The sequence below is a fragment of the Pituophis catenifer genome, unplaced genomic scaffold, assembly GCF_029215685.1.
Source record: "Pituophis catenifer annectens isolate HBS135680 unplaced genomic scaffold, rPitCat1.0.hap2 SCAF_8, whole genome shotgun sequence".
Lineage (NCBI taxonomy): Eukaryota > Metazoa > Chordata > Lepidosauria > Squamata > Colubridae > Pituophis > Pituophis catenifer.
The window spans coordinates 57,003,439-57,028,327 of NW_027256888.1; the positions used below are offsets into that span (position 1 = coordinate 57,003,439).

The 24,889-nt window shown below is 36.1% G+C and overlaps 1 protein-coding gene across 1 annotated transcript in view; it reads left to right on the forward strand.

Moving 5' to 3' along the window:
- The first annotated feature begins 4,579 nt into the window (after positions 1-4,579).
- The window catches only part of MND1 (meiotic nuclear divisions 1), a 42,501-nt gene continuing 22,191 nt past the window's right edge, over positions 4,580-24,889 (forward strand). The window contains exons 1-4 of the mRNA XM_070949049.1: positions 4,580-4,672; positions 9,639-9,704; positions 11,159-11,216; positions 15,629-15,777. Of these exons, the coding sequence (XP_070805150.1) occupies positions 4,670-4,672; positions 9,639-9,704; positions 11,159-11,216; positions 15,629-15,777 (276 nt within the window). The 5' untranslated portion in view covers positions 4,580-4,669. The remainder of the gene's footprint in view (positions 4,673-9,638; positions 9,705-11,158; positions 11,217-15,628; positions 15,778-24,889) is intronic.

A 24,889-nucleotide genomic window follows, 5' to 3' on the forward strand; every position in this document is an offset into this window, starting at 1 on the left:
GTTTTGTGTTATTTTTCAGAATTGAAGATGGTTGGGTTGCCACATTGTCCTCATGTACCTTTATTGCTCATTTTCATTTTTAACAGGGAAGATGTCAAGAAGTCTATATAGTGCATACAAAATAACTACATTTTAATTGTAAATTAGTATTTCAGAGCGTATGATGTCTATGTAGTAATAACTATAGGTATGCCCAAGGCATGGATTAGGATGCATGATTTTGCTTTCAGTCAGACTCAACCGTGAACTGTCTATGAAGATTCTCAGTCATCCAGGTTATGATTGTCTCAAAGGTGTTTTGTTTTTTTGAAAAAGCAACTGGACTGATTTTAAAAAGATTAAATTTAAAATTTATGTTCCACACAATAATCAGTCCAATTGCCTTTTCCAAAAAAAACCCAACCCTTTTGAATCAACTATGAACAGTTATCCTTCTTGTTTTTTCTTTTTTGCCTTTCTTTGCTTCTAATAGAGAATAAAGAAATTTAAAAAACAAAAATAAAATAAAGAAATGATATAAAAATTAATCATTTTTGAATTAAACTATAATTGCATATAAAATGATCTTTATAACCTGGTTCTTCAAATTATTATTGGAGTGTCAAGTCAATATTAAATAATTAACAAAAAAGGAAGTACAATAATCATCACTCAGAATAAACAACTAAGTATAAAACAGCAGACCATATATAATATTAAATAGCCTTACATGTAATGTTTAAATTGCTTTAAATAGAAACCCAAACAATGAATAGTACAAGTCCATGTGCAGAATTATAATCCATAAATAGTTTGGTTAGATTAAATTTACTTACTGTTTTTCAAATACAAAGATATTTTGACATTAATGCACATTCTCAAAGCTTAATCCACTATTCTTCTATAGAAGGAATTATGTCAGTGATGGGTTGCTATCAGTTTGCCCTGAAACAGAGGTTTCAGAGGCTGAAAAAAAAGCAAGGCACAAAGCTCACAACCAACGAACTTGTTGCTAAAGTTCACCTCTGGGAACAGCTGATTGGGGGATTCCGGGAGGTCGATCTACCCCCAATCAGCTTTTTTGTTATTTTCCACCCCAAAAATTTAGGTTTGCCTTATACTCCAGTGCGTCTTATAGTCCGAAAAATACAGTAAACTTGTCAAGAAGTGAAACTAATAATAGGAAGATGTTGTATGAAAATAGATACGGAATTTAATAACTATGGAATAACTATTGGGGATATTACTTCAGTTCTCAATATATTACAATGCAAAAATGCAGGATATGGAAAACGGGGAGAATTTGAAAAGTTAAATTTACATATGATTAAGTACAAATTCTTCAAGGAAAAGACTTAATCGAAAAGAGGGGTGTGGTAACAAAAATAATATAAATCAAAGAATCAGGACATGAAAATCTCATCAAAGTATTTGCAAAAATTAAAATCTAAATTTATATTGTTGGAATTTATTATAAGACAGCCTGGACAATCAAAGGATATTCGTGAGACCTCTGTTAGATGCCAAACTTTCAGAGACATGCAATAGCAAGGTCATTTCAACTTCACCACCACCTTCTGGAAATCTTAATTTGCTGAATTCAGAAGTAAAAAAATTCTAACAAGGGCAAATTGGTTGAAGAGATTATTGGAATCTTGCGGAGAAAATGTAATCTTGTCATCTTTGCGCTCATGCCAAGGGCCATACAAATTAAGAATCAGATTTGTATACTGGGATTAAAAAGAACAGATTTTGATGCAATCTGTGGGAATATAGGGTGGAAGTCAAGAGCAGAGCACACAATCACAATTCCTACTTAAGAGAAAAGATAACAAGATATAATTTATATAAAGTGATGAAAAGAAAATGGCCTGTGTATATAGGAAATGAAAGCAGGAGTATATAACCAAACAAAAATGACAAATAGAAAGACAAAAGAAAGACAAATATAGACTAGGTCAAAACATGCAAGTAATGCCTCTAAACACCAAAAAAAGTATGTTATGGATTCACTAGGGACAAAAGGAAAGGCAAAAAGCTGTAGATCAGTGGCTAGAAGAAAGTGGATTTTTAATTGGTGAAAGTGAAAAGGCAGAATGTTTTAACTTGTACATAACATCTACTCTCTTTTAAAAAGAAACGAAACCCTGACTAGCCATCATTATGCTATGGGAAAAGGAGAGAACTGCCATTTAGGACAGGCAAGAAAGCAAGCTAATGTAAATGAGGCTAATGCTCCAGCATCAGATGCATTACATTTAGATTACTGGAGCAACTAGTGGAAGTGTTTCATTAATCCTTTCTCATTAGTAAAATCCTAAAATATGAAGTAGGTAGTAGAGCTTTTACCTTGATTCATAATTAGTTAAATGACTACTCCTAGAGAATATTCCTAATAATTCCACTTAAGCTTGTAAAGATAAGTAGACTAAGGTTAGCCATTCAGAGGAATTTGCTGATGGTAGGAATTGTTAAAACAGCAAATTGTTCAACAAAGTATGCTTCCTTTCATTGGTTATTTCATCTGATGGCTTTCATTGGATGTATTCAATGGCTAGTAAATCCTGTTTATTATTTGTGTGTGTGTGTGTGTGTGTGTGTGTGTGTGTATTTTTACAGCTTTGTGATACACTATAAAATGGTGTGGTGACCTAGTGGTAAAGATGCTCACCTCCCATTCAGAAGGTTGAGTTTAATCCTAGGTAGTGGTAGATGTCTCTCCTAGGGTGTAAAGAAAAAATACCTGCTGCAAACTCCATAGGCATCAGGAAGGGCATCTGGCCAGTAAACGCTCAGCTCCATCCAGTTGCCCCGATTCTAGGGAGTTTCTATGATATACTGTTATTTAAGCTACCTCAATATAATATCAAAGATTAACTGAGCAAGAGCAATTAAATGATCTGCAATGTATGCTGCTGCCGATTTGCTAGTATATCAAATAGGAAGAAGTTACGTCCTTTATCTTAAAACAATTTTCTAATAATATTTCTACATTGTACTAAAACAATAAGCACATATAGTTATTTAACCCACCACAACAGTGGGTTATATAAAAGTTGTGTCAATGAGTGAGTGGATGGAGATGAATGTGTCAATATTATACTGCATACTTGGCTTTTCAAAACACTTTTTACAAACTTCTTGAAGCTTCTGCTAAAATTGTTCATTAATGTTTCTTCAAAACAAATTTAGAGTTCATGGAAACTGCTTAATTCCATACCTCATCCCAAAGAATAGAAGTAAATGAACAATTATAAGAAGCAGAGCCCAACAAAGATGTGTCTGGATTCAATTTTTAAGCTTGTTCATAAATGAACTTGAATTGAGGGTAAGAATGAACTGGCCAACTTTACGGATGACGCCAAATATTCACATGGTGAAACCAAGATTGTGAAGAGCCTCAAAAGAATCCTTTTAAAATCATAGTTCTTATAAAGAACATAACGATGATCCTAAGTGAAGATGTAAAAATGTTCAAAACAGGTGTTAATTTCAGACAATTGTCAGAAATAGATAACAAAGCATGCTATTTAATTGCAAACACCACAGATACGTGAATTCAGAGTGAGATCGGTTTTAAAGTGTAACAATCATTCTGAAATTTCCCTTCCATAGTTTAGATAACTTTTATCTTGTTTAATATTCGGGGGGGGGGGTTTCAGTTCTGTTTTTAATAAACTGGTTAGGAACACCTGAAAATAAAAGTAGTACAAAAGATAAACATTATTTCTGATTAAGGTTTTAATACTCATGTCTGTATTTCGGATTAAAAAAATATTTTGATTAGTGCCGATTGTAGGAAGAGAAATTAAAGTACGTAAACCATGCGCTAATATTCCCAAAAATAATATTCTCCATACGCTACTCCACGTATGAAATTAAATGCATAAAGAAATAATGCACTGTTACTCATTAGAAGGCTTGGGCGAAGCATTGAGAAGTATCTGCTACAATGTACTACCTGTCAATGACTACTTCAACCACAACAATACACAAGCACACAATAGATACAAACTTGAATTGAAGATGGTTTTATGTTTTTATGTGTTTGTTTAAAAATCCAAAAAAAAAAAATCCCCCCCAAAAAAGTGAACAGCTCCAAACTCGATTGCAGAAAATATGACTTCAGTAACAGAGATGTTAATGCCTGGAATGCACTACCTGACTCTGTGGTCTCATCCCCAAACCCCCAAAACTTTAACCTAAAACTGTCTACTGTAGACCTCACCCCATTCCTAAGAGGTCTGTAAGGGGCGAGCATAAGAGCCCCAGCGTGCCTACCGTCCCTGTCCTAATGTTCCCTTTAATTGTACTCATTTTATGTATTCATTTCATGCTTGTGCTTATATATATTATCTAATATGTACTCGACAAAATAAATAAATACATAAATAAATAAAAATGATTTGCCTTAACGGGGAAAAGGGGAAAACAGGCAGAATACCGTGAGCGAGCATCCGTGTACGCGTGCACGTTTTCTGCACTGTTTTCTTTTTTTCTAGCTCTAGAGGACACCGCAAAAAAAAAAAAATGGGGGCGGGGCCGTTTCATCCGTTGCTGGTGTGTAAATACAGCTGAGCGCCATCAGGCGGCACTTTCACGTCGAAGGAGGCGGGATGGTTTCCCGCTGCTTTTCCCGCGCAAATCCCGTTCCTGCCGTTTGAAGGAGGACCTGTTGCGGATAGGAGAGATGGTAAGCCGGCTCGTGTCCGCCGGACTTGCGAGGTTTCTAAATCACTCACACCGCTCCCATATAGCGGGCTTGTTAAAGGCTATATATATACAATCGAATGGCGATATTATTTCCCCGTTGAACTACAGCTCCCATCATGCCCAACACCCGTTGAGGTGCTTGGGGAAAGTGGGAAGTGGAGTCCAACGTGCGGATGGAAGAAGCTGGTGTAATTTAACCTCTTTTCCCCTCGAGGTTAGTACGGGTTTGTAAGAAATTAGGTTTCAGCGATCAGCTTCCCGCACCTGATGGCGTCCTGACGTGTTTCGGCGTAACCTCGTTATCTTCAGCTAGCGTGTCGGTTGATGGAGGGCTAGTTGTAGGCAACCTATTTGGGGATGTCGCAGACAACCCACCAGCCTAGAAGTAAATGTCTTTGAATTCCATAAGGCTTTCCCCCAAGGAAGAGGACACTGACAGAAAGAGGTTTTGAATTCTTAAAACAGGAGTGGAGGACGATGGTCCCTTTATGACTTGTGGACTTCAACTCCCAGAATTCCTGAGCCAGCCATACTGAGCCATGCTGGCTCAGGAATTCTGGGAGTTGAAGTCCGCAAGTCATAAAGGGACAATCTTTGCCCGCCTGTGTCTTAAGACCAGAGGTCTTCAAACTTGGCAGCTTTAAGACTTGTGGACTTCAACTCCCAGAATTCCATGCTGGCTGGAGAATTCTGGGAGTTGAAGTTCACAAGTCTTAAAGCTGCCAAGTTTGAAGACCTCTGGTCTTCATACCCTCACCCCATATATAATACATAAATCGACTACATCAAAACAAAGCTCTATATTTTACTTATACCTGCTCTCTTGCATTTAATCTTTGTAACAATCTTATTTATTTATCTTATTTATACCCTCTGGAATCAGCTGCCCCCAGAGATAAGGAGAATCCAAGACCTCGGTGCCTTCCGCCGTGCCCTTAAAACCTTCTTTTTCCAGCAAGCCGGGCTGGCCTAACATTTTTTAAAATGTTTTTAATTGTTATTGTTTTTAATTATGGGGCTAAATTTATATATATCTTTTTAATTGTATTTTAATGTTTGTAGTTTATGTTTTTACTTGGCTGTTCACCACCCTGAGTCCTCAGGGAGAAGGGCGGTATACAAATTTAAAAATAAATAAATAAATTTATTTATTTATTTATTTATTTATTTATTTATTGGTTCGATTTATATGCCGCCCTTCTCCAGAGACTCAGGGCGGCTTTACAATGAGTTAAGCAATAGTCTTCATACTTTTGTATATACCTGCTTAGTAGGGTTTTTGGGCCCCCCTAAGCGGTGTTCTTTTTTATACAAAGTCAGCTTATTGCCCCCACAATTGGGGTCCTCATTTTACCTACTTGGAAAGGATGGAAGGCTGAGTCAACCTTGGGCCTGGTGAGATTTGAATTTGCAGTAATTGCAGGCAGCTGGTGTTACTTAACAGCACTTTAGTCTGCTGCGCCACCAAGGCTCTTGACCCTTTGAGACAGAATCAATACAGAATCACTGAGTGAGATTGACCATGAATTGAGCATTTATATCCACTTACAATTATGTGTATTTCCAGCCCTCCCTTGCTCATACAGAAGACAAGCAGACTTTGGGGAGAGAATGGTGAATGAGGTACCATATTTCCCCACCTTCAGACCAGGATATGTTTAGTAATTTCACTATGCTGGATCTATTAAATACAGATGGTCCTCAACTTACGGCCACAATTTATGTTGCTAAGTGAGACATTTGTTAAGTGAGTTTTGCCTCATTTTACGACCTTTCTTGCCACAGTTTTTAAGTGAATCATAGCAGTTGTTAAGTTAGTAATATGGTTGTTAATTGAATCTAGCTTCCCCATTGATTTTGCTTGTCAGAAGGGTACAGCAAACATGAGTAAATTGTCAACTGTCTGAATTTTGATCACATGATCATGGGCATACTGCTATGGTTATAGTTGTGAAAAATGGCCATAAGTCAATTCTTTCAGTGATGTAACTTTGATCAGTCATTAAATGAACTGTTGTAAGTCAAGGACTATCTGTACACACAATTCATACTCTGGTTCTGAACACTTTCATTATTATATTTAGTAATCCCAACATATAGGTGTAGTAGTTTAGTTTAATAAAATAATAGTTTAGTAGTAGTAGTAGTAGTAGTAGTAGTAGTAGTAGTAGTAGTAGTAGTTGAACAGTGCAAGGTTGGAAGATGTAGAGAGACCAGGCCCACAGAATTGCCAAGAGTTGGAAACATCTGAATGCATAGCATCAATCCCAAAGTATAGGGATATTGCTGTGTGGGATATCTAAATTGCTTAGAATAAATCTACTTTTTAAACTTTTGTGCCAGAGTTGTGCCTCTGCTTCTGGGTTTTGCAGAGTTAGCCATCAATTTTAAATTCCATAATAGTAATGGTCATTCTTTCCCTTCATTATTTGTCCAAGAATTGTCTTTACGGTATCATGAATAACGGCTGTTTAAAGATCTGTCTTCTTGTGAAAGTGAGTGGGATATTAATCCTGGAAATTAAAAAAAACCCTAATTTTTTTTTAAAAAATTCCTAAGTAATACTAATCTTGTACTGAGTATGTTTTGATTATGTTTATAAATGATTCCCTTTACAATTCTGTTTACTGCACAGTAAGGCTTGTAACCAAGGAAGAGAAATGCTTATAAAAAGGGTATACACCCCACCATAAACACAATTTAGATACCTTATAGTGCAAATAGCTGTGGAAATAAATTGGACCACAGCCAGTTAAGTGTGGGTGGTGAAACATATTATTTTAAACAAATCATTTACAATTACTAGTCTTAAAACCTGTTGTTGAAAGTTGAACAAATGTTTTGCTATTGAGTTTTTGAAACTTAACACCTGTTGCTGTCCACACTGTTTAATTGATTATAATAGGTTAAAGAGTATGTAAATAAAAGCATTGCCAGGCAAGGGTAATAGTATCTTCAGCAGTTAATATTGTATCTACTCACAACTTTGGTATGTGTAACATTATTGCTAAATAGGCTGATAACCTTAGAAAGAAATAGGTTGCTTTATCATAGTTGTCATTCATGACAGTACTATAATAGGTATTTTGGACACTATTTCTTTCATAGTGGCTTTGGACTTTTTTTAGTGCAGTTTTTCTATGTTGTGTTTCCCAAAACTCTCAGAATGGCAAGCTGCATAAACAAGCAGGCATAAAATAGACTAGCGTATAATATAGCTAGTCTATTTTTAGCTATATTAATTATATTATATTATATTATATTATATTATATTATATTATATTATATTATATTATATTTATTATATTATATTATATTATATTATATTATATTATATTACATTACATTACATTACATTACATTACATTACATTACATTACATTAATATATAATATAATTTAGTCTATTTTTAGAACTATAATATAGCAGGGACGCGGTGGCTCAGTGGCTAAGACGCTGAGCTTGTCACTCGAAAGGTCGGCAATTCAGCAGTTCAAATCCCTAGTGCCGCGTAATGGGGTGAGCTCCCATTACTTGTCCCAGCTTCTGCCAACCTAGCAGTTCGAAAGCACGTAAAAAATGCAAGTAGAAAAATAGGGATCACCTTTGGTGGGAAGATAACAGTGTTCCGTGCGCTTTTGTCATTTAGTCATGCCAGCCACATGACCACGGTGACGTTTTTGGACAGCGCTGCTCTTCGGCTTTGAAACAGAGATGAGCGCTGTCCCCTAGAGTCGGGAATGACTAGCACATTTGTGCAAGGGGAACCTTTACCTTTTATAGCAATAGCATTTAGAGTTATATACCACTTCATAGTGCTTTACAGCCCTCTCTAAGCAGTTTACAGAGTCAGCATATTGTCCCCAACGATCTGGGTCCTCATTTTACTGATCTTGGAAGGATGGAATTCTGAGCTTGAGCTGGTAAGACTCGAACTGCCAAACTGCAGGCAGCTGGTAATCAGCAGAAGTAGCCTGCAGTACTGCATTCTAACCATTGCACTACCATGGCTCAGTATATGGATTTGTGCAATAATTTGCTAGAACTTGGCAACTTGATACTCTTGGTTGGTCCTAAAAAGGAATTGCTATACTATAGCAACTGGTTTAGCAGCAGCTGCAGGCAGACTTTCCAAATGATCTTATGAAGCAAATAGGAGTCTTAAAGAAAAAAACTTGTTTGTTGAACAGCCCTGTTTATTTATTTCCTATACTTATATGTCACACAAAATGCAGATTTTGTGTGTGTGTTTATGTGTACATTCAGTATAGAACTATTAAAATATATAGAAAATGTATTTTGGGCATCAGAAGAAGATCTTTCATTCAGCTTTGAAAAAGCCCTGTAGTTTGTTTTAAAAAACTGTTCATTTTTGGAGTTGTTATGAGTTTGTTTTATATATTTATTTTGTAATTTATAAATATATTTTATGAATCAACCAAATGTTTGATTATACATTGTTTTGTGTTAAATTATTTTATATTTCTATTGTGACATGCATGTAGACAATTACTATGGAATAATATAAATCAGACAAAAATATATGATTCGACAGTATCAAGACAATATTCCTTGTATTTTCAACAGGATAAATGAAACAAACACATCAGAAACAAGTTTTATATTTGAGTATCTTAATAGTTTTGAAGTAGTTGCATATACTGATATTTCTGTTGAAGAAAAAAATACATTAAATTATTATAGGTAGTAAAATCTATGCAGATAAACACTAATCTGAAATCAGATATATCATCTTTTGAATATAATTTTATATATAAAACTGCAAATAAATTGGGAAGTTTTCACAAAGTCTATCAAAGCTGATGCCCATCAGATAGGTTGAGACTCTTCAATCGCTCAGTGTAGTCCTTCATTTTAACTTATGTACCTAAGATTTTTGGGTTTGAATGCAGTTATATTTATGTAGCGTGAATTTTCCTATTTAGTCAAAGAAAAGAGGTCTGAGCGTTGAAGAGAAGAGAACTCGAATGATGGAAATCTTTTTTGAAACAGTAAGTAATATTTGTTGTTGTTTTCTATTACTTTGGATTTTTTTAAAGAAATTGAGAATCTGATTTGAAAATACAGAGCTGCCAAGAGGACTCGTTAAAGGTCCTTGCTATATACTAATGGCTGTAGTCACTTCCATGATGCCTAAGAGTAATTTATCATGTAAACTCATGTGGAAAAATGATCTTTTTAGATCATTTTAGATTTTTAGATGTCTGTGGTATAATGAACTCTTTTTGAATTCTACTTTCAGTCTGACAACTGATCTTTGATAAATTGGCTTTTAATGTAAAACATTCCAAATATTCTAAGAAATGTATATAGTGTTTTATATATTTTATCTTAATTTGAGGAAAACTATTTTAGTATAGATTTATTTATTTATTTATTTATTTATTTATTTATTTATTTATTTATTTATTTATTTATTTATATATATTTGAATCTATATACCACCCTTCTCCCCCTAGGGACTCAGGGTGGTGAACAGCCGAAATTAAAATACATACAATATAAAAGTTAAGATAGCTAAAATAAATTAAATCAATCGGCCCCCAATTTAAAACCCCAAAGCTATACAATTAAAAACTAACCCATAAAAAACCTAATTAGGCTAGGCCTAATTAAAAAGACCTAGATAAAAAGACTTTGATGAATCAGGAACCTATAATTATTAAACTAATGTTAGTCTATTTGCATAATGAATGGTGGAGCAAGGAAGATGCATACATGAATAAAATATCTCTTTAATCTGGAATATTATATTTTTATGTGTAGAGCTCTGAGTCATAATATTTCAGTGCTATAAAGAAGAATATTGTTCATGTTAATATATTTTTCTTTGTACTTTATTTTGAATTTTATGTGAAATTTATAAAGTCTATAAAACTATTTGGCTGTAGAATGCTGAACAAAATAAATTCATTTGATTTAGTGTTTTCTAAATTTAAAAATGAACCAAACTAAATGTCCTTACTTTCACAGATATTTGCTTATTGTTGTCTACTTTGGGTGGTTTTTAAAGATATCCCTTTACATGATCCTGCAGCAACAGTTCCTTCTAATTTTATATCTGAAAAGGATAATTCTAGAACAGATGCAAAACACACATTTTTTGTGTGTTATTGATATCACTGTCTAAAAATGTTAGAGGAAATGAAGAAGGAATACTGTAAACTAGTATTTAGTAAATAGCAGGATGCAGTTACCGTACTTTAGAAGCAGAAAAATGTATGTGTCTTTTGAGGAAATGCAAGAGATCCAATGGTTTGTTCATTCTTATCAGAAAATGTCTTCTAATAGTCTGGTTAAATTATTTTTAACATAGTTTTTCTTCTTTTCTTCTTGCAATGCATTTAGTGAGAGAATTTAGTGAGTTCAGAAATGTTTCTGTCCTATGCTATAATAGGAACACATTACAAAACAAACTGTTTTCTTCTCACTTTTTTGGTATCAGAAAGATGTATTCCAGTTAAAGGATATTGAGAAAATTGCTTCGAAAGAAAAAGGAATAAGTGAGTACCTAGACTTGATTGTTTCTAAGCTTGAGTCATAATTCCATTTGAAGGGTTTTTGATTTTTCCAAAGACGTCATGTTCTTACTCTCACAGAAGTCTGAAAATTGGATCTAACTGGGTTTGATTATTTAGTTTAATATTCATCCTATTTTCTCCACAAGAACAACCCTGTGGGATGAGTTGGGCTGAGAGAAAGTAACTAGCTCAGAGTCACTCAGCCATCTTTCATGTCTAAGGTGGGACTAGAACTTACAGTCACTCAGTTTCTAGACTGGTGCCTTAACCGCTAGACCAAACTGGCTCTATGTAAGACATTATTATAATTAGTTGTATGGTCAGCCAGATGTTTAAACTCAATTTGGCATTTTTAACCACCAATCAAGTTCCCAAGGACACGGGATAGGCAGATGTTTTTGTTTGATGGTGTTAAAAATATTGTCTCAGGGTGTAAGCTGTTCCAAGTACACCTGCCTTTTTCAACTGACTGATTATGATTTTGTCAGTGCTGACGATGTTCAAATGGTGCTCCAGAAGTTTTGGGATTGCATCCCAGGCACCTATTACTAGTCACACTATCTTTGCTGCTGCTTCTTCTTCTTCTTCTTTTTTTTTTTTTTGCCATATATTCATTCTACTTCTATTTGCAGATGTTTATAGTTTGTGATTTTCTCCAGTTCTTCCTCTTCTATTCTTCTATCTCCAGGTTCTACTGCATTCACTATCCACATTAATTTTTATATACACAATGTAAATTACAGCTGTCAGTTCTTTAGCTGATGCTAGCCTTCATTCGTATCATGTTTGTCTCAAGAACCTAGGATGTTATGTTTTGACATAATACGGTATATCTGTGAACCCAAGCAAGTGGGACCTTTTGTAATTCACAGATAGAAATTTTGTCATTGTGCAGATTTTCTAAGTGCTGTCCAAGATTTTTTGGTATGACACAAGTTTGCCAATAACCATTTTATTGGTTTATGCCATAATCTCTTATCTTTTCAGATCTTTAAAAATATTACTATTCTATCTTTTATATATTTATATAAAACTCAAGTGTGTGAAATTACCTCACACTCTGGCTTCCTATTTTCTATATAACAGCAACCCTGTGAGATAGATGGAGCTGAGAGAGCGCAAAGTCACCTCTCTGTCTTCTGTGTAAAAGAGGCCTAGAATTCACAGTCTCTTGGTTTCCTTAAGCACTACACCAAACTCTCTCTCTGTGTATTCTATGCACTATGAATTCATGATGTTTTCAGTTTGCTGCATATTTTACATAATATTTGAAAGGACATATTTATACGATTACAAAGACCTGAAATGTTTTCAAAATTCATTAGGGCAGTGATGGATAACCTTTTTGCCGTCGCATGCCAAAAACAGGGAGAGCGCGGGGGGGTCGTGCGCATGTGTGCCCACACCCATAATTCAATGCCCCCTACGCATGTGCATGTGCCCCCTACGCATGTGCATGTGACCCCTCCCCCGTGCTTCCTCCGCTTTTTGCACGCAACGACAAAAAGGTTACCAGTGGGCCTGGTAGGCCTGCTTTTCATCCTCCCCAGGCTCCAGAGGTTTTCTTGGAGCCTGCGGAGGCTGAAAACGGCCTTCGCCCCCCTGGAGGCTGGAAATAGCCTGTTTTCCGACTTCTGATGGGCCCAGAAGGCTCGTTTTTCACCCTCCTCAGGCTCCAGAGGCTTTCTTGGAGCCTGGGGAAGACGAAAACGGCCTTCCCCACCCACCCACCCTGAGGCCCTCTGGAGGCTGGAAACGGCCCGTTTCTCAACTTCCAGTGGGCCTGGAAGGCCCAAAAAGCAGCTGGCCGGCACGTGCATGAGCACTGGAGCTGAGCTAGGACAATGCTTGCGTGGCCACAGATATGGCTCTGCGTGCCACCTGTGGCATGCGTGCCATAGGTTCGCCATCACGGCATTAGGGAATCCTACATAATGGTAACATTAATAAATTAGATGAGATTAACTACTTCTACTGATTGTGTAAATTCTATATATACTATTTTGTGTGTGTGCTTGTATAATTCATATATAGATCAAGTGGATAATGTAGAAGCAAAATTTATTCACCATACTCCTAATGGGAAATTTCTAGAGGAAAGTGGAACTCCTTTTTGGTCCCTTACATTTAATAGATTTGACTTTACCTTAATTCAGATAAATAGATTTAGGGTAAAATTGATATTTCTATGAGACATAATAGCTTAAAAAATTACTATTGTTTGTGGAATGCATAATATAGTGTATGTGTATATGTAAGTATGTATGTATGTAAATGTTTAGGGTGTAATTACAAAACATTCCTAATGCTGTTTCCTTGCTAGTTTGACAAGTCAATTCAGTTATGTAATCTCTGTGTTCAGTATAGATAACAAAGATGTAGATAAAGGTATTTTCAACAGCATTGCCATTTACTTATTCTGCAGACTGCATATAATATTTAAGCTAAGTTACCTAATATGTACCGTATTTTTTGGAGTATAAGACGCAAATTTTTACCCCCCAAAAGGGAGTAAAAATTTAGGTGCGTCTTATATACCGAATGTAGCCCTGCCCACCCACTGGCCCCCACCCTTTGGCCTGTGCCTCACAGCAGTTACCTCCTTGCACGCAAACAGCAAGAAAAAACAGCTCCTTTCAGCTTCAGCATAGGTTAATTAGCACAAGTTGATTAGATCGGCCTCCCGACTCTCAGCTGATTTGCTCTCAGCTGTGTGCAGGGCTCTGCTGCTTGCTGCAAAGAGTGCTGGAGCAGATTTTTTTCACCCTAGCTATGCTGAAAAATGAAACTGAAAGTAAAGCAGGCTCTTTGCTCCAACGTGGCAAAATGAGGCAGAGAGAGATTTCTTTTTCCTCACCAAAAAAGGTAGGTGCAAACAATGGGAAATTTAGGGCAAAAGAGGGGAGTTCAAGATTTTAAAACACAAAAGAAAAAAGGCAAAAATAAAAATGGGAAAGGTGAAAAAGAAATGAAAGAGAAAGATGTTATACATATTTAGAATTCAAATATTAATAGTAGTAAGAAATAAATGGGAAATCATGATTGTAAAAATGAAATGAATAATAATTGGAATATTTTTCTATATGGGCAAAACTTTGGGTTATTGGGAGAATTTAAGATGTGAAAATGAGTATCATAAGGGGAAAGCTCTATTTAACTAGGGAATTGTAATAATTGAGATACTATTAATTGTATATTCTGTTGAAAGCAGAAATGGTTAAATTGTGGTTTGGAGGAATATATGGGGAAAATTATTTGATTTATTATTATTGGTAAATATAATTAATTGATTTGTAAGAAATTGGATGGCATGGAAATAATTGGAATATTCATGTTCATATTGATTAATATACAAAAAAGATAGTTATATAACTAATTGATTTATATAAAAATGTTGAATTTGTATTAAACAACTGTAATATTACATAATTAACCAATATGAGGATGGATATAAAAATAGATGACAATGGGAAGTGGTATAATATAGAATAGAAGGGAAAAACTGAATTTGATTAAGATTAGAGATGAAGATGGAGGGTAATATTGGTTTTTAAAAAAATAGATGAGGAATAAATATGGCAAAAAGGAAATATAGAAATTGTAAATTTAATTGAAATGACTAAACACTGTTTAAATTTGTGAACCAGCCAAATACTCTGTTCAAAGAAAATACATTGTATGTTTGTATGTGTGTTTGTCCAAAAAATAAAAAAAAACTTTAAAAAAAACAACAACTAAAAAAGGTAGGTGCGTCTTATAACTCTGGTGCGTCTTATACTCTGAGAAATACGGTATATTTTTGGGACTGATTTCATAAACCTGACTTAAATTTTCAATGTGCAGATTCATTTCTTCTTGATTTGACTTCATATATTAAAAAGTGTTCTGATCTCAAGAGATGGGAAGGATAGATCACAGGGAAAACCAACTAGTTCATCATGTTAGATACATTAATGGGAAAAGTGATTTAAAACCAATGTTTTTTCAGAGTTCCTTTAGAAAAATAATAATGGACTGGGAAGAATTTGAAATTCCTTGGGATCTATGCTGAAGGATCCTCTTGATATTTATTCTATTTATTAATGGAATTGCCCCACTGGTATCCTATTCTGTTTCAAATCTAGTGTCTTACAAGAAAAAGCTATGTAAATTAATCTCTCTTGCTATTTTTTCGTGGCAGTGATTTTAAAGGAACTCTGTGTGTTGGGTTGCTGTACACATAAGTAAGCCTAATTTGCCATCTGCTAGTTTGTGGTAATTTGCAAAGGAATTGTTGAAAATTTCTCAAAGGACATTCTGAATCTTTATTATTCTCTCTGATGTTTTAATGAATAATAGTTTTCCCTAATCTATATAAGTTTTCAAAATAATAATTATGATTATTTCTTTGACAGCGTCTATGTCAGTGAAGGATATCTTACAAAGCTTAGTTGATGATGGTATGGTAGACACTGATAGGATTGGAACATCAAATTATTTTTGGGCCTTCCCAAGTAAAGCATTGCACACAAGAAAATGTAAACTGGAAGAACTGCAGAATCAGGTAATTCTACATGCCTCCTATTATGCAAAAACAATGATCATTAAATAACAATCTATTTCCAAATAAGTATTTTCTCATTTAACTTAGTTGTGCTTTATCTTCATTATGTTTAAGTATTTTTTACTATTTTAAGTATTTTACTATTTGTATTATTTGAACTTACTAGTGTTTTTTCTTAAATATTTTTTCTGAAATTAACTGAAAATATTTTTTAAAGTTTTTATTGGTTTTGAGTCATATATATAAGCTACTGACTAAATTTTAGATATTTGTCAAAGCTGTTCATTTAATAGCAGGCAAAAGACACATTAATTACTTTGTAACTGTAATGTTTAAATTTGCTTTACACATTCTGTTGAGGACTACCTGTTGCAGATTTAAGGGGTGTATGTGTTTGTGTGTGTGCATCTCAATCTGCAATCTGCAAATAAATCCTTGACAAACTCCAATATAATAATTGAACTAGACCAGGAGTCCCCAGCTGTGGGCCAGGGATGAAATCTAAATTTTTTTGCTACTGGTTCTGTGGGCGTGGCTTGATTAGTGGGCGGGGCTTGGTGGTAAGGTGACTGGGAGGGCGTAGCTTGTTGGTCAGGTGGGCATGGCCAAGTCAATGTCACTTCTTTGCCCTTTTTTAACCTACAAAACACAACACAACACAACTGGCTCACCCACAATGTAAAAGCAGCTGTGCTAGACCCAAAAAAGAGCCTTGGTACTACAGTGGTTTAAAGCACCCTGTTATTAACACAGCTGCCTGCAATTTACTGCTGGTTCGAATCTCTCCAAGGCTCAAGGTTGACTCAGCCTTCCATCCTTTCTAAGGTAGGTTAAATGAGGACCCAGTTTGTGGGGGCAATAAGCTGACTTTGTAAAATATACAAAAGGATGAAGGCTATTGCTGAGCACATTGTAAGCCGCCCTGAGTCTCCGGAGAAGGGCGGCATATAAATCAAATTAAAAAAAAAAAAAAAAAAAAAAAAAAAAAAAATAGCCCCTGCAACAAGCAGGAACCTCATACAGCCACAAAAAGCCCAAAAAACCAACTTTCACACTTTACACACACAAAATTCCACATACAGCTTTGTGAGATTTTGTGTGTTTGTGTAGTTAGAGTGAAACACTACAGAAACACACTAAAACTCAGAAAGCTGCACAAATATTTTATTTTAATTTATTTTTATTTTTATATAAAAGCAGCTAAATTTAAATCTTCCTAAACTTTAAATGGCTAGGTCTAAAAAAAGAACAACTAAAAAAAACCTCAATTAACTATTTTTTTAAAGCTCCCAAAGGGGAAAAAAATTTACCCAATAGAACAGGGGTCTCCAACCTTGGCAACTTTAAGACTTGTAATTCCTCAGCCAGCTTTGCTTTGCTGGCTGAGGAATTCTGGGAGTTGAAGTCCACAACTCTCTGCCTGCTTGATTGCAAGCAGGGAGATTCAGTTGCTTGCTGATGCAATGGATTGCAGGGATTACAGCAAGGCATTGCAACCAGCAGCTAAGGTAAGCAAGCTGAGGGGGAGGGATTTTTGTTACCGATTAGCAGGCAACTCAGCTGAGATTGTCAGAGCTATTTAAAAGAGAAAACTTTTTTTCTTTTAAATGGGTCTGACAATCCAAGCTGAGTTGCCTGATTAGCAGGCAACTCAGCTGGGATCGTCAGAGCTTGGCTCGTCAGAGCTATTTAAAAGAAAAAAAAGGCTCTGATATCGCGCGGCTCAGCTGGGCATGAGGGGCGGGTACAGGGATTTTTGCTACAGGTTCTCCGAACTGTCCGCCGCCATCGCTACCTACTCGCCTGAGTCGGTCCGAACCGGGAGCATTTCACCCCTGCTCTGGGCTGCTGCCCACTAGTGGGCTGTGAGCTGTTTGCAACTGGTCTGCAACTTATTGGGGAACTGAGGTAGAAGATACACAATTTTCAACTGTATTATCTTTTTAATACACAGAAAATGGAAATCCCATGCTTTTTTCACCAAATAATATTATAATTCAAGCAGAACAATTTGGCTTGGTTCTGCTGTGAAATTCATTATGTTTCCATTAGTCTATCAGAATATGATGAGCCACACCCATAATAGTTTGGACTAGCAGCAGCATCTGACTGTCCCTGTCAAGAGAACAAGTCTCTTTGGGCTTGTGTAATTTAATTTATTTTGAATAAAATTTGCATGCTAACTGTGTAGTGGATTGTGCTCTTGGAGATACATGATCATTTGACGATTGTATTGACCATAAGAATAATTTCTTATTTATTTATTTATTTATTTTATTCGGCTTATATGCCGCCCTATCTCACAATGGACTCAGGGCGGCTCACAACAATAAAACACAAGCCACAATAAAAATAAAGACTAAAATCTAAAATATTTAAAATTAACCCATTAAAACCCTTAAAACCCCATCATCAGACCAGGTCAAGGGATTTGAAAAGCCAAGTTTTTAATTTCCGGCGGAAGGTGCGAAAGTCAGGCGCTAGTCAGAGCTCCAAGGGGAGTTGATTCCAGAGGGTGGGCGCCCCAACCGAGAAGGCTCTACTCCTGGGGGCCGCCAGCCGCCACTGTCTAGCCGACGGCACCCTGAGTAGGCCCTCTCTATGGGCGTGAACCGGGCGATGGGATGTTGTTGCTGGCTGTAGGTGGTCCGCCAAATATCCTGGTCCTAAGCCATGTAGGGCTTTATAGGTCAACACCAGCACCTTGAATCTCACCTGGAGGGCAACCGGTAGCCAATGCAAACCGCGCAGGAGGGGTGTAACATGGGAGTATCGGGATTCTCCCATCACAACCCGCGCGGCTGCATTTTGCACCAGCTGAAGCCTCCGAGTGGTCCTCAAGGGCAGCCCCATGTAGAGAGCGTTGCAGTAGTCAAGCCGTGAGGTGACCAGCGCATGAGTAACTGTGCGTAGGGCATCTCGGTCCAAGTAGGGACGCAACTGGCGCACCAGACGTATCTGGGCAAGAATGATTGCAGACGTTTAGTAGTGTGTGACCTTTTCCCTTATCAAATACCCTAATAAGAAATTTGTACTGAACAGGTTTTAGTAGCGTTATTTTGTTTCTCTTACCATATTCAAAAATGTGTTAGTCTCTTCCAGGCTGAAAGTGATTTGGCTCTAGTATCTTCTTACTGGCAGGCAGGCATCTTCCAGACTTTATTATAATAATTTTATTGAACATTAAGATAATTAATACAAACTAAAAAATAGAAAAAATAATAAAAGGTGCAGAACATGAAGAAAAAGGAATTTAAATATACAAATATGCAGTCTCATTTGATGACAGTCTTGTTTGTAAACACAGGGTCCTGCATACACACCCACACTCGCACTATACCAATATTCCCCAATCTTTCCGGGTTCGCAGTCTGGCACAGAAGGGGGAAAAGGGGACGGTTTTGGGTGAGGGGAAGGTGTGTGCGCATACCCAGAGTCATTTCTGTGAGGGGCAGGCTCATGCAGCCCAGTTGTGAATAGGCCACAACCGGTAGTGGGCACTGGCCCATAGGTTGGGAACCTCTACACTCTACAACACTACACTAACATTTTTAGAGGGTTTGATCTGTGTTACAGTTTGATGAACATGGGAATATGAGAGAAAACCTTGGGAGTGTCAGGTTCAATAATCTTAATATCCAGAAAGCTTATTAGGTTGCCTTAACAAAACTGACACCTATGTAAATAAAATAGAATGTGGTTCTGCTGAGCCCCTAGTAGATAGAGGAAGCTTCTTTATTGTCATTTTGTATAAGTAATGAACTTACCATGGAAGGGCTTTAAGCACCATTAATAACTTCATGAAACAGAGACCTGAAAATGTAGTTTTTATGAATGCTACTTACAGTATCTTAAAGAAATAAAAGTTGGACAACCAGATGCAAAGTTGTATTTGGATATTACATGGATAACTTTAAAAATGTTTGCAAATATACTTTTTTTGTCTACTGAGTTGCTTTGCTCCCTGCTCTTCTTAATACAATATAAAGGAACATTTTTTCCTAGTTTTTCCTTTATAAAAACACCAATATTATTTTTTTTTTACCACATGCAATTACCAACTAACACATACTGCATTTCTTCTGCCATCTAGTTAATTGAATGTTTCTCATGGTCCTTGAATTTATTATTTTTTATTGGCAGTGCAGTGCTAGTGTACATCACCTTCATAAGAGACAAGTGCTTTTCTAGTGACATTTATTTCATTGCTACTCTATGATGGGAGAAGTTCACTTGTGCTATAAGAACCCGGGCTGCATTCCCATTGTTAGAAACCAGGAATTCTTGGGAAGGGAAGAATTTAGAACATTTAAAGATTAATATTGATTATATCAAGGGCTACTCGGAACATGCACAGTTTGATTTGCAGGGACAGTACAGCTGTCATTTCAGTGAAAACTGGTAAAGTGTAGAGAAAAAGAAGGAATCATACATAAGATCAGAGGAAGGAATGCTAGGATGATAGAAATATTTTCAAGTAATATAGAAGTAATATAGAAATATAGAAATGAACAGGACCACTCTAAGATTCAGATATGAATAAAACATTTGTGTTGATTACACAGATATAAGAAGGAAGAGTGCTTTGTTTAACTCCAAAAAGAAATGGCGCCAAAGAAAAAGTGGAATATTAGCCATAGTAAAACAACGAATGCAAGAATCTTTTTAAAAATATGCTGAGTTTATATTTCAAAAGGTAATTTTAGCTATGCAATTTACTATGAATCAGATATTTCATTGATAATATGTACTCCCAGCTAGTTCATTGCACTAGCCTGAAGTACATATGATTAAATTACATCTGGCATTGTAGACATTAAAGCATCACTGCCTACGTGCTATTTTTAATGTTATCAAATATGAAAATAATCTCTAGTGTTATCAAATATGAAAATAATAAAACAAAATTTTAAAGCAGAAATAATACCAGGCAATAAGATATCGATATTCCTACTTAAGATGGTGTAATTTTTTTGGGATGTGTGAGATCATATATTTTGTAATATTTTGAATAGAAATATTGTGATTTTTTTAACTTTTTTTTTTTAAGATTAGTGCCCTGAATCTAAGAATTAGCTGGCCCTTGATTAAATATTTGCTGTTAGGATTTAAAAACTTGGTAAAGGCTAGCCTACCCTAAAAAAATTCTAGGGCAATGTAACTGATTCATGTTCTCCAGTCTATAGAATAAATTTACTATACTTATAGTACTGTCAGCATGGTACAGTGGTTGATATGCTGAACTGGGGGTGGAAGGGATGGAAGCCAGCTGGAGATTCTGGGCCAATCACTTCTTTCCACCCTAATCAGAGTTAGACTATGTATCAGGCCAGCTGATAAACAAAGCTTCTTTGTTGCTTCACACATGGATAGTTTTGCTATAATAACTAGGTAAGAACAATACAAAAACAAGTAGACACTACAGCCATAAAGGATCAAGGTAAAAAGGTGCTAGAATTTTCTGTTACGGTGTGATAATAAGAAGCTTACCAAAGATCACATGTTTGATTTGCTCAACTGTCATTTTACTGCTATTTCTTCTATGTATCTTTCATACATTTTTGATCTAGTCACTTCTATTAGGTAGTAAGCAGAAGGTCAGACTCTTCAAATTTAATCATTAGGAATGCCCTACTTTTATTACAGAAGAATTGTCTGATTTTAAATGATAAATATTATGTCTAACTTTCCTTTTGAGATTGAAATATAAATCATATGTTTGGACAGAATTCAGCTTGCCAGAGGCTGAGAGGAAGAATGACTTGTTTTCCACATCGTCCCAGTTTGTAACTTTTCGAGAATTCTTCTAAGTGTGTATTAGGGAACAATTTTAAACTATGCATGCAGGGCTTTTGTGAAATGGAAAATGTGTCTTGTTTTAAACCTGAAACAAAACATACCAGGTTTCAAAAGTTTGGCCAAATGATCCCATAAGGGCTGTGGTCTGGCAGTACCCAAAAGACTTTGGAATGACTTTATTGATCTTGGTTAACTCTTGAAACTCTTCTGCTGAGTGCCCCTGCCATTCTGCCATCCTGTAAATCAATACTAGGCTAGGGAGCAGTTTGGGAGGAATTCAGTATTTCCCAGCACGATCTACTTATTGTTATTAACAATGAGGCAAATTAATTTTCATCAAAATCACTGTGGAAGGGAGAATTAAAGCCAGTCCAGCAGTTTCTAAACTTCGCTAATCTCTGAAAATAAATAAGCAGGGATAAACCTGATTAGTACTTGAATGAGAAACTACCAGGATTTCCTAGGATTTGTGACCAAGACTGATAAATTGGGAAAAGTTCCTAAAAGAAGAGAGTGGCAATCCATTTCTATAACACAACACAACAATATTTACATAATATAATCAAGTTCAACTCAATAGAGACATTTTCTTCCTGCACAGCAATTCTGATCTAAATTTCAAGATGGTCAACAAGAAGAAAAAAAATATTTATAAAGCTGTAAATGTCATAATAAAAAGAATAAAGATTGTTAAATCAACATGTTACCCAGGATCAGGGGTGAAATGCTCCTGGTTTGGACTGGATCGCCCAATCCAGTAGCGATGGCAGCGGGTGGTTCGGAGAACTGGTAGCAAAAATCTCTGCCTTCCCCATCGCCAGCTGAGCCACACGATCATCAGAGGCTTTTTTTTAAAAAAAAAATTTAAAGCATTTTTTCTACAACCCCTTCGGCCATAAAAATGCTTTTAAAACTAAAAAAAAAAAAAGCCTCTGACAATCAGGCAACTCAGCTGGGATCGTCAGAGGCTTTTAAAAGCATTTTTTTTTACAACTTCTTCGGCTGAAGAGGTTGTAGAAAAAATGCTTCTAAAAGCCTCTGACGATCCCAGCTGAGTTGCCTGATTGTCAGAGGCTTTTAAAAGCATTTTTTTACAATCTCTTCAGCCAAAGAGATTGTAACATTTACATATAGTAGAGAATAGATGTATATTTAAAAATCAGTATATATGTATGGTCAAATTCTAGTTTCCCATATATATTTAAACTGATCTTCACTACAATTGATACATTTTAATAATTTTCACTACATTCACTACATTAGCATTTAAGCAACAGTTTCCTATAAGATATAATAAAATGTTATTTATTATTTTTTAATTACCTCTTGAAGTAGTTCATATAAATAAAATAAAAATAAGAGACAGTAAAACCAGGTCTATATTCTGGTTTATAAAGACAAGAAGACAAGGGCCATAAAAAAGGAAAATAGGAAAATTGTTTCTTTAAAAATCTATGATGAAGATATGAATATAAGTGGTATTAATATCTAACTTATGCTTTCCCCATTTTCCTTTCATAATATTCTTGCTTGAATAATTCCTGCCTTTCAGTTGTCCAGTGCAAGGTTACTATTCAGTAGGAGCAAAATACTCTGTCTAGTCAGGCAGGGGAAACAATCCCAGTGAAATTATCCCACTATTGGCGAATCTAAAGGACTGGATCAGGGTACTTTATGTCCATTGCTATGAAACAGAAAGTACATTCTCTCAGCTGTCCTATCTCAGTGGTTAATTTATGAGGATAATATAAATTCAGTAAATTTAAAGATAAGATAACCAAGATAATGTAACTGTTTTTACCTGCTATTTTTAAAAATGTATTGGCCATGTAATGCTTTGTCTTCCCATTCGTCCATTCTGTTCTTCATTTGGTCTTTCTTGTAAGCCAGTTGGTCTCTTCAGTAGTCAGTAAGCCTTCCTGGTGGTATACTAGCTTCAATGCATCTTCTTCACTGTCCTTTAGGTATTCTTGCAATGCTCTTTTTTCTTTTTCTTCATCAGCTGAGGACATTGCAACATTCCACGGCTACCTATTTTCCTTGGTAGGTAGATGTCTCTGCGAGGATGAAGGACATGATTCATTGTCATTATTTTTCTGGTCTTCTTATCCAGCGCTTTTAATTCTGTTTAATCCAGTCCACTATTCCAGCTGTGTATCTAATGGCTATTATTATTATTATCATCACCATCTTTCTATTGCTTTGCATGTACACTGAGTGCTTCTATACCACAGATAAATTCCTCGTGCATCTAAACATACTTGGCCAAATAAGGTATTCAAACTTCATCATGTTTATGCAGGATTATTATGTTTTTGCAGGATTTTTTTTTCCATAGTTGAAATAGCTCACGAATTTCAGGAATTATTTTGGGAAATTTATGAGTGTACCATATTCCCCCGAAAATACAACCTACTCTGAAAACAAGCTGTAGCCTAATTTTCACACCTAATATAAGCCCTACCCCCAAAATAAGCCCTAGTTAGGCCCTGCCCACCTTCTGGTTGTATGAAGTGAGGCGAGGCGTAGATGTAAAAATCAAGCTAGGGCGTGGGTGTGGGGTTGGAGGTGCCCCACGCGCTGCGTACCCACTTCCTTAGGACCACGGCAGCCAGGCCTCCCACACCCCAACACCTGTCATGCCACTGCCTGACTTCTATAGCTGCTTGTGTCCATTTGCGATCAAATGCCGCAAGACTCATGCTGGTGGAGCCGCTCTCAGAAGGACACTGCGAGGCTCGCTGCACAGGTGGAGCCGCTCTCAGAAGGACACTGCGAGGCTTGCTGCACTGGTGGAGCCGCTCTCAGAAGGACACCGCAATCCTCGTCACGCTGGTGGAGCCGCTCACAAACACAATGGCCCAACACACCACACAGCGTCCTGCCACAAGTATCTGCACCGACGCAACAAGCCTCATGACATCCTTCCACATCAAAAAAATAAGATCTTCCCGAAAATAAACCTGAGCGCTTATTTTGGAGCCCAAAAGAAAATAAGGCTAGGTTTTATTTTCAGGGAAACATGGTAGAAAAACATTGTTTAATGTTTAGCTTTATTACTTTGGTTAAGGCTATATTTTCACTACTGTTACTAAATAAATAACATTACTAAAATCAAATTGATTTTTATGAAAAATAGCAACATTTGGAGCTTTTTACCTTAAAAGAAATAAGGGGATTCAGGAAATGGTCCTGTGTGTAAAATTATGCATTATCAAAGCAAGTGAAAGTGGTTATCATGCTAGGTATGCTTACAATCCTAAAATCTTGAGCATAGAGATTAAGGAAGAACTTTGCATAATGCAAATTTGTG